Source organism: Lithobates pipiens, unplaced genomic scaffold, assembly GCF_037356315.1.
Source record: "Lithobates pipiens isolate NorthernLeopardFrog02 unplaced genomic scaffold, aLitPip1_a1.2 Scaffold_18, whole genome shotgun sequence".
Classification (NCBI taxonomy): domain Eukaryota; kingdom Metazoa; phylum Chordata; class Amphibia; order Anura; family Ranidae; genus Lithobates; species Lithobates pipiens.
The window spans coordinates 607,260,557-607,274,259 of record NW_027507758.1 but is presented as its reverse complement, the minus strand read 5'-3'; the positions used below and the strand labels follow the sequence as shown (position 1 = coordinate 607,274,259).

General features: G+C 46.7%; 1 protein-coding gene across 1 annotated transcript; it reads left to right on the top strand.

Annotated features, from left to right (window-relative positions):
* Positions 1-2,536: 2,536 nt before the first annotated feature.
* LOC143989224 (3-galactosyl-N-acetylglucosaminide 4-alpha-L-fucosyltransferase FUT3-like) lies at positions 2,537-5,165 on the top strand. Its single transcript, XM_077489284.1, has one exon. It carries the CDS (start codon positions 2,604-2,606, stop codon positions 3,732-3,734), a length of 1,131 nt encoding a protein of 376 aa, XP_077345410.1. The 5' UTR covers positions 2,537-2,603; the 3' UTR covers positions 3,735-5,165.
* Positions 5,166-13,703: the final 8,538 nt, after the last annotated feature.

The following is a 13,703-nucleotide window of genomic DNA, read 5'->3' as shown; positions in this document are numbered from 1 at the left end:
AAACGGTAATATCTGAATGATGTCTGTAGCTACAGGCATCATTCAGATATCCCCGCTCGAAGTCCCTCACGTCATATGACGGCGGGTGGGCGGCAAATTAAATACCACCAAAAGAAAGCTCTATTTGTGGGAAAAAAAATTATAAAAATCGAATTTGGGTACAACATTGGATGACCGTGCAATTATCGTGTTACAGCGCTGAAAGCAAAAGTGGTGCTTTTGACTGGTTTGTGATTGCAAATGGTTGAAAGTGAAAGTTTTATCTTCTTTCAGGTCTTTACTGGCTGCTTTAAAAAGCCAACCTTTGTCACTTATTTATATCGTTTTCCGTCCTTCAGTCTGATAACTATGGGGAATGCTTAATTGGTTGCAGGTGCTATATTTAGTAATTTATAACTCAGTTAATAAACAGTAATATGCAACCGCCTGTAGAGCTCACATTGTGCTGGAACATTGACCAAGTGCAAATGGTAAAAAAAAAAACCCAGAAGGAGGTGAAAAGCGAGGGTCTGTAACATTTCAAATGTCCGGTTAGTATTATTATACAGGGTTTATATAGCTCCAACAGTTTGCGCAGTGCTTTACAACATGAGGGCAGACAGTACAGTCACGTTACAATTTGGTACAAGAGGAATCCGAGGGCCCTGCTCATTAGAGATTACAATCTAAAAAGGAAGGGTCAATTGGTACAAAAGGTAATAGCTGTGGGGGGTGTAGTGGTTCTACAGGTATTCCAGGTAACACATGGACTAGCCAAGGGCTGATACTGCAAGACACTCTTCGCCCCCGTACACACGGTCAGACATTCTGCCAACCAAATCCATCGGATTTTGTCCGTCGGATTTTGTCCGTCGGATCTTGTCCGAAACTGTTGCATACACACGATCGGACTAAGTTGTCGAAAAATCCGATCATTCAGAACGTGATGACGTAATTTCGTTACGACTGGACTAAGTTCAGGCTAGTAGCCAATAGCTTTGGTCTAGGAATTTGATCTGAACATGCGTGGCACTTTGTCCAATCGGAATTCTCTACACATGATCGGAGTATGTCCGATCGGACCAGTTTGTTGGAAAATATTTCCAACAAGTTGGAAAATTGGGTCAGACGGATATTCCGACGGAAACAACTCGATGCATACCACACACAGTTGGATTATCCGACAACACGGTCCGATAGGACACATTCCGACAGATTCTCCGACCGTGTGTACAAGGGCTTAGAGATCCCCAGTACTGGGAGACACTTTCAATAAACAGAATACTACAACAGAGTTGGTTCAAAGAAAATGTCTGATATGTATTTGGGTGGGAACAGCTTATATACGAAACATCTTATCCAATCATAATTGGGAAAAGGGGTGTGTTAGTGGGAGGGTATATGAATATCATTAATAATGAAACAGTTTATTATCATAATGTTATACATGCCTATAATGTAAATAACCTTTGAGACATACAGTAGCTGTCACAAGGTTACTAGGATGAAAATACCATCTGGTATTATTTAAACTATAAAGCGAAGCTTCAAAATATGTTCTCAAAACTAAGTTAAAAGCATATTGCTCCATAGCCAGAACAAGATGGAGTCACTATTGTTCAATCATATTACTACAGGGGGTTGAGCTGATGGAGGAAGTAAAACAGGGTTAGTTGGAAGCAGGATAGGCTTCTTTGAAGAGACGGGTTTTCAGGGATCGCCTAAAGATGGACAGATTAGGGGACAGTAATACTGTTATTGGAATAATGAGTGGTAGCGAGGTTCAAGGAGCAAATTGCAACACTGACTACCTTGAAAGGAGTCTTCTGGTGATTGATGGTGGTTGAGGTTGAGGATGGTGGGTTAAGTCCAGATGTTCAGATGGGTAAAGGAAGGCCAGTTCAGGGTTTTGGGCACCTAAACAAATTTGCTAAGTTGGGTGAAGATGTGGGGGTGGCAAATTTCAAAGATGACAGCCCTAGATGCCACTGGTACCCCTAACATGTGATGTTGGGGGTGCTGTGATTGGGAGGGACAGAGCTGGACAACAATTTCACCTCATCCATGTACAATACCTGAGGTTTGGGATGGATGATGCATGGCCCATATCCTCCTACTTACCGCCAGCTAGACATGTGCAATTCATTCTGGTCCAAACGTACATTCAGATACATTTTTGGTTATTCAGAGATTCAGATGTATCAGAATCTCTGACTGAAATTGTTTTTTTCATTTGGTGTATTCATTTTCAAACTATTCAATCGGTCAAAAAATTATGGCTTGATTTGAATTCTGTATAAAGAATTGCTATAAATATAACCCCCCCACAAAAAAACTAAAAAAACAAAAAACCTGGAAGCACTAAACCCCAACTCATTTTTTTTTACTTTTTTGGTTTGTCACTAAACAGAAATTTCATTTGATAAGACACACATAAGGTAGTCCTCTAAAGGTCTGTTGGGTCTATGCACTGTGGACACTTTTCAAGATGTTGCCATAAATGTTTCTACATGCCACTTATGTTTCTTTACTTTTCTTTTTTTTTTTCCCCAGGAACACAGAGCTAAATATTAAATCTGAGTTCTCATGTAAAAGTCATAAACAAGAACCCGCTTCAGTTCCATATGGATTTCGTAAAACAATCCTCAAAAGTGACTTTGGTCTACTTCGGCATGTTGTTACTGGGAACCATTTCCTATGTTGCACTTGCCTACTATCGTGTAGAAAGACAATCGGTCACAAATGTTGAAATCCAACACAGGCCAAAGGTGACATCAGACTTTGTGACAGAGTTCTCAGTGACATCAAACCGATCGACTGTGACAAAGCCAGCAACTCAGACATTGCAGACCTTCAATAGAAGTCTGCTGACCATCTTAGTTTGGACGTGGCCATTAGGTTATCAGTTTCCTCTAAATAGGTGTCCAAGAAAGGAAAATGCTGGTTGTTTCTACACCGTGGACCGAAATGCATACTCCATAGCAGATGCAGTTGTTATTAGTCACCGGGATGTATATAAGTCAGAAAAACTTTTACCTCCAGAGCCAAGACCATCTGACCAATACTGGATCTGGTTTAGTAAGGAGTCTCCAACCAACTGCCCAAATTTAAAGCTCCTGGATGACAAAATCAACCTCACAATGTCCTACCGACTTGATTCAGATATATATGTTCCGAGTGGATGGCTAGAAAAAGTTGATCGAAAAGGAAATTTTACAATCCCCCAAAAGTCAAAGTTGGTGGCCTGGGCGGTGAGCAACTGGAACACAAAGTACAGGAGAACCCAATACTACGAGGAGTTAAAGAAATACATTCCAATCGATGTCTATGGAAAATATGCCTTGCCTCTTCCGCGAAATGAGACTTTGCAAACTCTGGCCAGATATAAGTTCTACCTCGCCTTTGAGAATTCCATACATGAGGATTACATCACGGAAAAGTTCTGGAAGAATTCACTGATGGTAGGAAGTGTGCCCATTGTCATGGGTCCTCCACGTAAAAATTATGAGCGCTTCATTTCACCCAACGCTTTTATTCATGTTGACGACTTTTCATCTCCCAAATTACTGGCTGAATATCTTCTGGGTTTGGATAAAGATGAGAAGAGATACCAACAGTATTTTAGTTGGAGGATCAGATATCGGCCAACACTATCCAAAACTGGTTTTCTATCAGCATACTGCAAAATATGTAGCTCGTTGAAACAGGCTCCTCCTTATAGGACAATACCAAGTATTGCTGAATGGTTTAAGTGAACTTATTGCATCCCCATCTATCCAAAATCAAGTGTTGTAGATAACCAGATGCACAAAAGGGTCAGTTTATCATGAGCTGATGTTTCACTAAGCCCTTGTACACACGGTCGGACATTCCGACCACAAAATCTGTCACATTTTTTCCGACGGATTTTGTCCGAAACTGGTGTTGCATACACACGGTCGGACAAAGTTGTTGGAAAATCCGATCGTTCAGAACGTGGTGACGTTCGTTTCAGTACGACGGGACTAAGTTCAGGCTAGTAGCCAATAGCTTTGGTCTTGTAATTTAATCTGAGCATGCATGGCACTTTGTCCGATCGGAATTCTCTACAAACGATTGGACAAAGTCCGATCGGATCATGTTGTCAGAAAATTTTATATCCAGCTCTCAAACTTTGTTGGTCGAACAGTCCGACGGAAAAAGTCCAATGGAGCCCACACATGGTCGGATTATCCGACAACATGGACTGATCGGACATTTTCCGTCGGAATATCCGACCGTGTGTACAAGGGCTAAGTGCGTCTCCAACATTTTTTGGATAGTGTTGTGGGATTAGGTGGGTGATGTACAGGGCTGGGACAGGGGATGGACAGGAGGAGGGACGGCCACCCTGGGCACAATGGTTTATTGGAGGGATGGGGGTGCCATGTGCATAACTTACTTCAGGGAAGTGAAGACAGCTTGTCCTTCCTCTCTCCCCTTATGTGACTTATCACAACTGGAGAGATGAAGGGGGAGCTGCCTTTGCTGTTTGTGATCTGTGAGTACAGGGGGTAAGGGGGCAACTCTGATGCGGGAGGGACACCTGATGTAAGGGAGGACTGTGACGGGTGGGAGAACTCTGATGGGGAAGCCAAATGTACTGAGGGGCTCTGATGTAAGGTGGTTTTATTTGCTTTTACTTGAAATGTGGATGTGATTGACCTACTTTTATGTTTTTATTGTAGCGCATTTCGGACCTCCTTGAATCTTAATTGATTACCCCTACCCTAAGAGAATATTTTTGCACAAAAAAACACACACGGCCCTTTTGCAGGTGCGCAGTGGTACCATTAAGTCTTAATGGCACAACCACACACCTTGCTTTTTGCGCTTCTTCACCTGCGGCAAAGCGCATGCTTACAAAATTACCATGCATTTTGATGCAGCACAATTTATTTTTTAAAGATTTGCATTTATTTGTACTATGTTTGTGTTTTGTATGCTACAAAAAAAATTAAAAAACTTTCGCACTCCATTAAAGTGTTTGTGTTTTGGCTTGAAGAATAGGTGGCAACCCTAGGCCAGGGCCCTTCCCACTGATCCTGGGGGCCCTTTTCCCGCTGATGCCCTTTATCAGCCCCATTGCACACTGTCGTGACGTGTCATGCGACTTGTGACATATTGTCGCATGACAAGTCAAAACATTCATTTTTAATAGAAATAAATAAAAGAATATCCAACTATATCACTAAAAAGTTGCCAACATCCCTTGTATGACAAATTCTAAAAGAGAGAACTACCCCCCCCCCCCCAATAGGGTGGGACTTTAAAGGCAACAAAGTACAAGAATTACAAAATAGATAATTTTATTGAAACCAATATACATATATACAAACATAGAAATCACAAAATATCCAACCAAATACAAATTGGATGAGACTTGAAGCTGTATTTCCACATAATCCAGACAGACCGACATGTTTTGGGACACAGACCTCCCTTCGTCAGGGTGCAGTAGTCGGGAAGGATCACACTTTATGAAATCAAAATACATCTATGAATAACAAAATTACAGGTAAGTGCATTACATTCTAGGACATACATCATGATACAATACATTAATGTTTAATAGGTGCCGCCTTAATTGATTTGAGTGCCATAGACTGCAATGTTAAATCCCAAAAATTGCAAGGAAATCTCAAGCAAGTCAAGTTGCACGACTTTGGGGGTCATAGCAGTGTGAACTGCAGCGGGACCCTTTCACGTGTTTTGCAGTGGGCCCCCTTCCTGTTGCCCTGGAGCCCCTCTATGATGGCGGAATGGCCCAGTGGCAAGTGCGACCTTTGTGAACCTGGTGGTATCTCCAATGCCTAGGACTGAAAAGCTAAACAAATTTGATGCCTACACAGTAAATGCCGAAAGGGGAAAAAAAAGAGCACCATTACCTGAGTGTAGTATTTATTAAAACTCAATAAAAATAAAAGTATCTATTGCACTCAATGTAAAGTGAATATACAAGCTCATTTCTCAAGTCTCCAGTAGGTGGCAGTATACCAGGTTAAAACTGTATTAAACCCATAAGCAAACATTAACTGTATTGCAGTTTACTAATCACTAGATAGCTGATGGTTTGGTTCTATTTTATTCTATCTACTTCTTTTTTTTTTTTCCTTCGGATTTTGGAAGATGGCTTTATTTTTCAATTCTATTATATTCCAATTTGATTATTCTATTTCGCTTTCAGAAGACGGTTATTCTATTTTCTGTTTAGCTCTATTCTTTTCTATTTCTTTATTCTGTTCTCTTCTATTCAGAAATTAAAATTTTTAGCTCTGTTTCGAATTCTTTTAAATTCGTTAACATTGTAATTTTGGAGCTTCCGATACATCCAAATACCGAACCGTTTGTCTGAATTTCGATTCAGAACAAAACAAAGCGCACGTGTCTAGTTTCAGGCAGAAGATCCCACATTGGCCAATGATTATGTTCAGCAATGTCATTTATAGACACTAGGGATGAGCCAGATGTTGACTCGAACATAAGTTGGACTAGAACATCAGGTGTTTGCCTGTTCGCCAAATAGCGAACAATTTGGGGTGTTCGTGGCAAATTCGAAAGCCACAGGGCACCCTTTAAAAAAAAGAGAAACCAAAAGTGCTAATTTTAAAGGCTTACATGCATGGTATTGTCATAAAAAGTGTTTGGGGACCTGGGTCCTGCCCCAGGGGACATGTATCAATGCAAAAAAAAGTTATAAAAAGGGCCGTTTTTTTCGGGAGCAGTGATTTTAATAATGCTTAAAGCGAAACAATAAAAGTGAAATATTCCTTTAAATTTCTGACCTGGGGGTGTCTATAATATGCCTGTAAAGTGGTGCATGTTTCCCGTGTTTAGAACAGTCCCTGCACAAAATGACATTTCTAAAGGAAAAAATGTCATTTAAAAGTACTTGCGGCTACAATGAATTGTCGGTCCCGGTAATACACATAAAAGTCATTGAAAAAACGGCATGGGATTCCCCCACAGACTATCACCTGTGATGTATTTCAGTTATCATTTTCTGCTCAGTGATTGCAGTATTCCAGTCTGCATCTCTCCCAAGGTAATACTTAAAATCTGGCCTGTTAGTGGGTCCTGAGGACAGGAGTTGAGAACCACTGCTCTAACGGAAGCCAGTCACAAGCTCTCCTCATGTCTTCAGCGTCATGTGATCAGTTGTCATTGGACACAGCTGATCACTTGGTAAAGAGCTGCTGTGATTGGCCCTTCACCCCGATCTGTGATCAGTTGAGTCCGAAGGACAGCCTGACCACAGAGCGCTCTGCAGGAGGTGCCCGGACAGGGCAATCACGAGAGGACATCCATCAATGCTGTCTTTTGGCTATAGCGCAGGCGGCAAGGAATTAAATCCCACAGGCCAAGTAAAAGTCCCCAATATCATTCTGGGGACACGATTTCGAAAATCATTACGGGGACCCTGGCTGCTACAACTACAGGCGGTCCCCCTAGTTACAAACTTCCAACTTACAAACGACTCCTACTTGCAAACGGAAGGAGACAACAGGAAGTGAGATGAAATCTACCCCTAGGAAGGGAAATTCTCTCCTGTTACACCCCTTTCACACCAGGGCGTTTTGCAGGTGCTATAGCGTTAGAAATAGCTCCTGCAATCCGCCCTAAAGAAGCTGCACCATTGTGTGTAGTGTGAAAGCCCCGAGGGCTTTCACACTACAGCGATGCGCTGGCAGGACGTCAGAAAAAGTCCAGCCAGCAGCTTCTTTGGAGCGGTGAAGGAGCGGTGTGTTTACCGCTCCTCCACCACTGCTCCCCATTAAAATCAATGGGGCAGCGCTGTAATGCCGCTGGCAAAACGCCGCTATTGTGGAGCATTGCCGGTGGTTTTAACCCTTTCACAGCCGCTAGCGGGGGGTAAAAGCGCCCCGCTAGCGGCCGAAATGCGCCGCAAATCCGGCGTTAAAACGCCGCTAAAAATAGCGTCGTTTTACCGCCAACGCAAAGGGCAGTGTGGTGTGAAAGGGGTCTAAGAGTTAATATGGGAAAAACGTGTCTCCTCTGCACTGATGCTTTATCACCAATCCTTGTTCCCTTAAAAACCCCACATTTTCTAAATCCAATTGCCATTCGGACAGAAAGTGAGGTGAAATCTTCTGAAGAGGTGCACAGACAGCAAAAAAAAATGTTACAGGGGTGATAACCCTTCCCTATGTTTTCCAAAAAGCTTAAAATTAGATTTTTTGGCTGGAGCTACACTTAACCACTTTAGCCCCGGATCATTTGGCTGGCCAAAGACCAGAGCACTTTCTGCGATTCGGCACTGCGCCGCTTTAACTGACAATTGCGCTGTCATGCGACGTGGCTCCCAAACAAAATTTATGTTTTTTTTCTCCCCTACAAATAGAGCTTTCTTTTGGTGGTATTTGATCACCTATGCGGTTTTTATATTTTGCACTATAAACAAAAAAAGAGCGACAGTTTTGAAAAAAAAGAACGCATTATTTTTTACTTTTTGCTATAATAAATCTCCCCCCAAAAATATATATAAAAACATTTTTTTTCCTCAGTTTAGGCCAATATTTATTCTTTTACATATTTTTGGTTAAAAAAATAACAATAAGTGTATATTGATTGTTTTGCACAAAAGTTATAGCGTCTACAAAATAGGGGATAGATTTATAACATTTTTATTCTTTTTTTTTTTTACTAGTAATGGCGGCAATCAGCGATTTTTATCGTGACTGCGACATTATGGTGGACACGTTGGACACTTTTGGTGCTATTTTGTGACCATTTACATTTATACAGCAGTTAAAAATGCATTGATTACTGTGTAAATATGATTGGCAGTGAAGAGGTTAACCACTAGGTGACGCTGTAGGGGTTACGTGTGTCCTAGGGAGTGATTCTAATTGTGGGGGGGCGTGGCTACATGTGACACGTCACTCATCAGCGCTCGCGATCACAGGGAGAAGAGATCAGTGTCGTTAGGCAGAACGCAGTCGAATCTCGGAACCAGCTGGTCCCAGGCGCAGTAACTGAGGGAGGATTCAAGGTGTCCGGGTGTGCTCTCAGCTTGGAGAGGCACCAGAGCTCGTTGAAGTGACCGGGGGAGGACTCTTCGGAGGAGGGCCGGCAAGTGGCATCCTGGAAAGTGCCTGGTTACTGAATTGGGAAGGACATTGACGAATTCACGCTTTTCCAGTACCATTGAGGAGACAGGACATATTCTAGGTACTGAGGAGGTTCCTGTTCAACTTTAGTTACAACTTGCATACGTTCATATGATTGCTTCGAGTTTTTAGTCAACGTGCTGACTGCCATGATCTCTGGCTAGAGATCTGTTCAGCCTTGAAGTACCCAGCTGTGAGTGGCTACTCTCTGGATGGAATTAGAGACTTTGCTAGACCTGCAGTTCAAGGTGCCTGAGTTCTTGCCCTCTGTTCCCATGAGAGACTGTGTTATTGGATGTTACTACTGCAAAATAAAACCTTTTGAAAAAGGACTTTCTCCGTGTCAGTGTTCAAGTCGTTGGGTATCAACCCTGGGAACCCCTAGATGTGGAAGAGCAGGCCAAGAGGAGGTAACCGGTAAGCCCAATAAGCCAAGGCCGCCCTGCAAGGGTTGTGGCCGCTACATTACATTTAGTTTTTTTTTTTTTTTTACATTCTTTTCATTTGAAAAAAAAAAGCGTATGACAAAACGTGCAAATGCGCAAAAAAAAAAAAACTGTGACAATCAATGCAGAGATCTGTACAGAAGGAACGATCTCTCTGTTTCTTCTCCCTGCAAAGCAGGAAGAAGAAACAAAGAAATCGACAGTAGTAGCAAAAGCCGTGCACATTACATATAGTTAGGCCCATATTGAGCCCCTTGATTGTCCTAGAATCTAGATATTATCTCAGCCCACTGTCATATCTATCATTTCAGCTTCACTCATTTTAATAATAGCTCCGCCCACTCTGATACCAGCTCAGTCATACTGTCATTCGGGCTCCGCCCACACTAATACCAGTACCGCCCACTCTGGCATCAGTTTCACCCACTCTGGTACATGCTCAGTCAGTCATACTGTCATTCCAGCTCCGCCCATTCTGATATCAGTTCCACCCACTGTTATATTGGCCCGCCCACTCTGATACCAGCTCCGCCCATTCTGATATCAGTTCCACCCACTGGTATATTGGCTCCACCCAATCTGATACCAGCTCCGCCCACTCTTATATCAGCCTCACCCGCTCTGATACCAGCAGAGCCACTCTGTCATCCTGTCTCCATCCACTCTGATAAAAGCCCCGCCCCCAGACATTAGCTCCGTCCGCTCTGGTTCTATCTCCGCCCACACTGTCATATTAGCCACGCCCACTCGGATACCAGCCCTGCCATACTGTCATTTCAGCTCCGCCCACTCTGATATCAGCCCCGCCCACCAATATATTAGCTCCACTCGCTTTGCTGCCAGCTCCGCCCACTCTGATACCAGCAGAGGCACTCTGTCATCCTGTCTCCGTCCACTCTAACGTAAGCTCCTCCTACTCTGATGCTAGCTCCACCCACTCGGAAACCAGCCCAGCCACCCTGTAACGTCAGCTTATCCTACTCTGATACCAGCTCCGCCCACTCAGATACCAGCCCAGCCAACCAGTAACATCAGCCCCTCCTACTCTGAAACCAGCTCTGCCCACTCAGTTGCCAGCCGCTCCAACTCTGATTCCAGCTCCGCCCACTCAGATACCAGCCCAGCCAACCTGTAACATCAGCCCCTCCTACTCTTACACCAGCCCCGCCCACTCAGATGACAGCTCCTCCTACTCTGATACCAGCTCCGCCCACTCAGATACCAGCCCAGCCAACCAGTAACATCAGCCCCTTCTACTCTTATACCAGCCCCGCCCACTCAGGTGCCAGCCTCTCCTATTCCGATACAAGCTCCGCCCACTCATATGCCAGCCCAGCCACCCTGTAACATCAGCCCCGCCTACTCTGATGGCAGCTCCGCCCACTCAGCTACCAGCCCAGCCAACCAGTAACATCAGCCCCTCCTACTCTGATACCAGCTCCGCCCACTCAGATACCAGCCCAGCCACCCTATAACATCAGCCCCTCCTACTCTGATGCCAGCTCCGCCCACTCAGATACCAGCTCAGCCAACCAGTAACATCAGCCCCTCCTACTGTGATACCAGCTCTGCCCACGCAGATACCAGCCCAGCCATCCAGTAACGTCAGCCGCTCCTACTCTGATGCCAGCTCCGCCCACTCAGATACAAGCCCCGCCCATTTAGATGCCAGCCCCTCCTACTCTGATTCCAGCTCCGCCCACTCAGATACCAGCCCAGCCAACCTGTAACGTCAGCCGCTCCTACTCTGCTGCCAGCTCCGCCCACTCAGATACAAGCCCCGCCCATTTAGATGCCAGCCCCTCCTACTCTGATTCCAGCTCCGCCCACTCAGATACCAGCCCAGCCAACCTGTAACGTCAGCCGCTCCTACTCTGATGCCAACTCCGCCCACTCAGATACCAGCCCAGCCAACCAGTAACATCAGCCCCTCCTACTGTGATACCAGCTCTGCGCACTCAGATACCAGCCCAGCCAACCTGTAACGTCAGCCCCTCCTACTCTGATGCCAGCTCCGCCCGCTCAGATACCAGCCCAGCCAACCTGTAACGTCAGCTCCGCCCGCTCAGATACCAGCCCAGCCAATCTGTAACGTCAGCCTCTCCTACTCTGATGCCAGCTCCGCCCACTCAGATACTAGCCCCGCCCACTCAGATGTCAGCCCCTCCTACCCTGATGCCATCTCCGCTCACTCAGCTACCAGCCCAGCCAACCTGTAACGTCAGCCCCTCCTACTCTGATGCCAGCTCCGCCCACTCAGATACCAGCCCAGCCAACCAGTAACTTCAGCCCCTCCTACTCTGATGCCAGCTCCTCCCACTCAGATACCAGCCCAGCTATCCTGTAACGTCAGCCCCTCCTACTCGGATGTCAACTCCGCCCGCTCAGATACCAGCCCAGCCAACCTGTAACGTCAGCCGCTCCTACTCTGATGCCAGCTCCGCCCACTCAGATACCAGCCCCTCCTACTCTGATGCCAGCTCCGCCCACTCAGCTACCACCCCCGCCCATTTAGATGCCAGCCCCTCCTACTCTGATGCCAGCTCCGCCCACTCAGATACCAGCCCAGCCAACCTGTAACGTCAGCTCCTCCTACTCAGATGCCAGCTCCACCCACTCAGATACCAGCTCAGCCAACCAGTAACGTCAGCCCCTCCTACTCTGATGCCAGCTCCGCCCACTCAGACGCCAGCCCAGCCACCCTTTAACTTTAGCTCCTCCTACTCTGATGTCAGCTCCGCCCACTCAGATACCAGCCCAGCCAACCTGTAACATCAGCCCCTCCTACTCTGATGCCAGCTCCGCCCACTCAGAAACCAGCCCAGCCAACCAGTAACATCAGCCCCTCCTACTGTGATACCAGCTCCGCCCACTCAGATACCAGCTTAGCCAACCTATAACATCAGCCCCTCCTACTCTGATGCCAGCTCCGCCCACTCAGCTACCAGCTCAGCAAACCTGTAACGTCAGTTCCTCCTACTCTGATGTCAGCTCCTCCCACTCAGATACCAGCCCAGCAATCCAGTAACGTCAGCCCCGCCTACTCTGATGCCAGCTCCGCCCACTCAGATACCAGCCCCGCCCATTTAGATGCCAGCCCCTCCTACTCTGATTCCAGCTCCGCCCACTCAGATACCAGCCCAACCTACCTGGTACGTCAGCCGCTCCTACTCTGATGCCAGCTCCGCCCACTCAGATACCAGCCCCACCCACTCAGATGTCAGCCCCTCCTACTCTGATGCCAGCTCCGCCCACTCAGATACCAGCCCAGCCAACCTGTAACATCAGCCCCTCCTACTCCGATGCCAGCTCCGCCCACTCAGATACCAGCCCCGCCCATTTAGATGCCAGCCCCCCCTACTCTGATTTCAGCTCCGCCCACTCAGATACCAGCCCAACCAACCTGTTACGTCAGCCGCTCCTACTCTGATGCCAGCTCCGCCCACTCAGATACCAGCCCCACCCACTCAGATGTCAGCCCCTCCTACTCTGATGCCAGCTCCGCCCACTCAGATTCCAGCCCAGCCAACCTGTAACATCAGCCCCTCCTACTCCGATGCCAGCTCCGCCCACTCGGATACCAGCTCAGCCAACCTGTAACGTCAGCTCCTCCTACTCTGATGTCAGCTCTTCCCACTCAGATACCAGCCCAGCCAACCAGTAACGTCAGCTCCTCCCACTCAGATACCAGCCCAGCCAACCAGTAACGTCAGCTCCTCCTACTCTGATGCCAGCTCCGCCCACCCTGATACCAGCCCAGCCATCCAGTAACGTCAGCCCCTCCTACTCTGATGCCAGCTCCGCCCGCTCAGATACCAGCCCCGCCCACTCAGATGTCAGCCCCCTCCTACTCTGATACCAGCTCCGCCCACTCAGATACAAGCCCAGCCAACCAGTAACTTCAGCCCCTCCTACTCTGATGCCAGCTCCGCCCACTCAGATGCCAGCCCAGCCAACCTGTAACGTCAGCTCCTCCTACTTGATGTCAGCTCCACCCACTCAGATACCAGCTCAGCCAACCAGTAACGTCAGCCCCTCTTACTTTGATGCCAGCTCCGCCCACTCAGACACCCTGTAACGTCAGCCCCTCGAACTCCATCTCCGCCCACACTGTCAGTTTAGCCCCGCC

What these genes read in the sequence shown, in the direction of transcription:
- LOC143989224 (XM_077489284.1), top strand. Translation starts at nt 2,604, where the DNA reads ATGGATTTCGTAAAACAATCCTCAAAAGTGACTTTGGTCTACTTCGGC.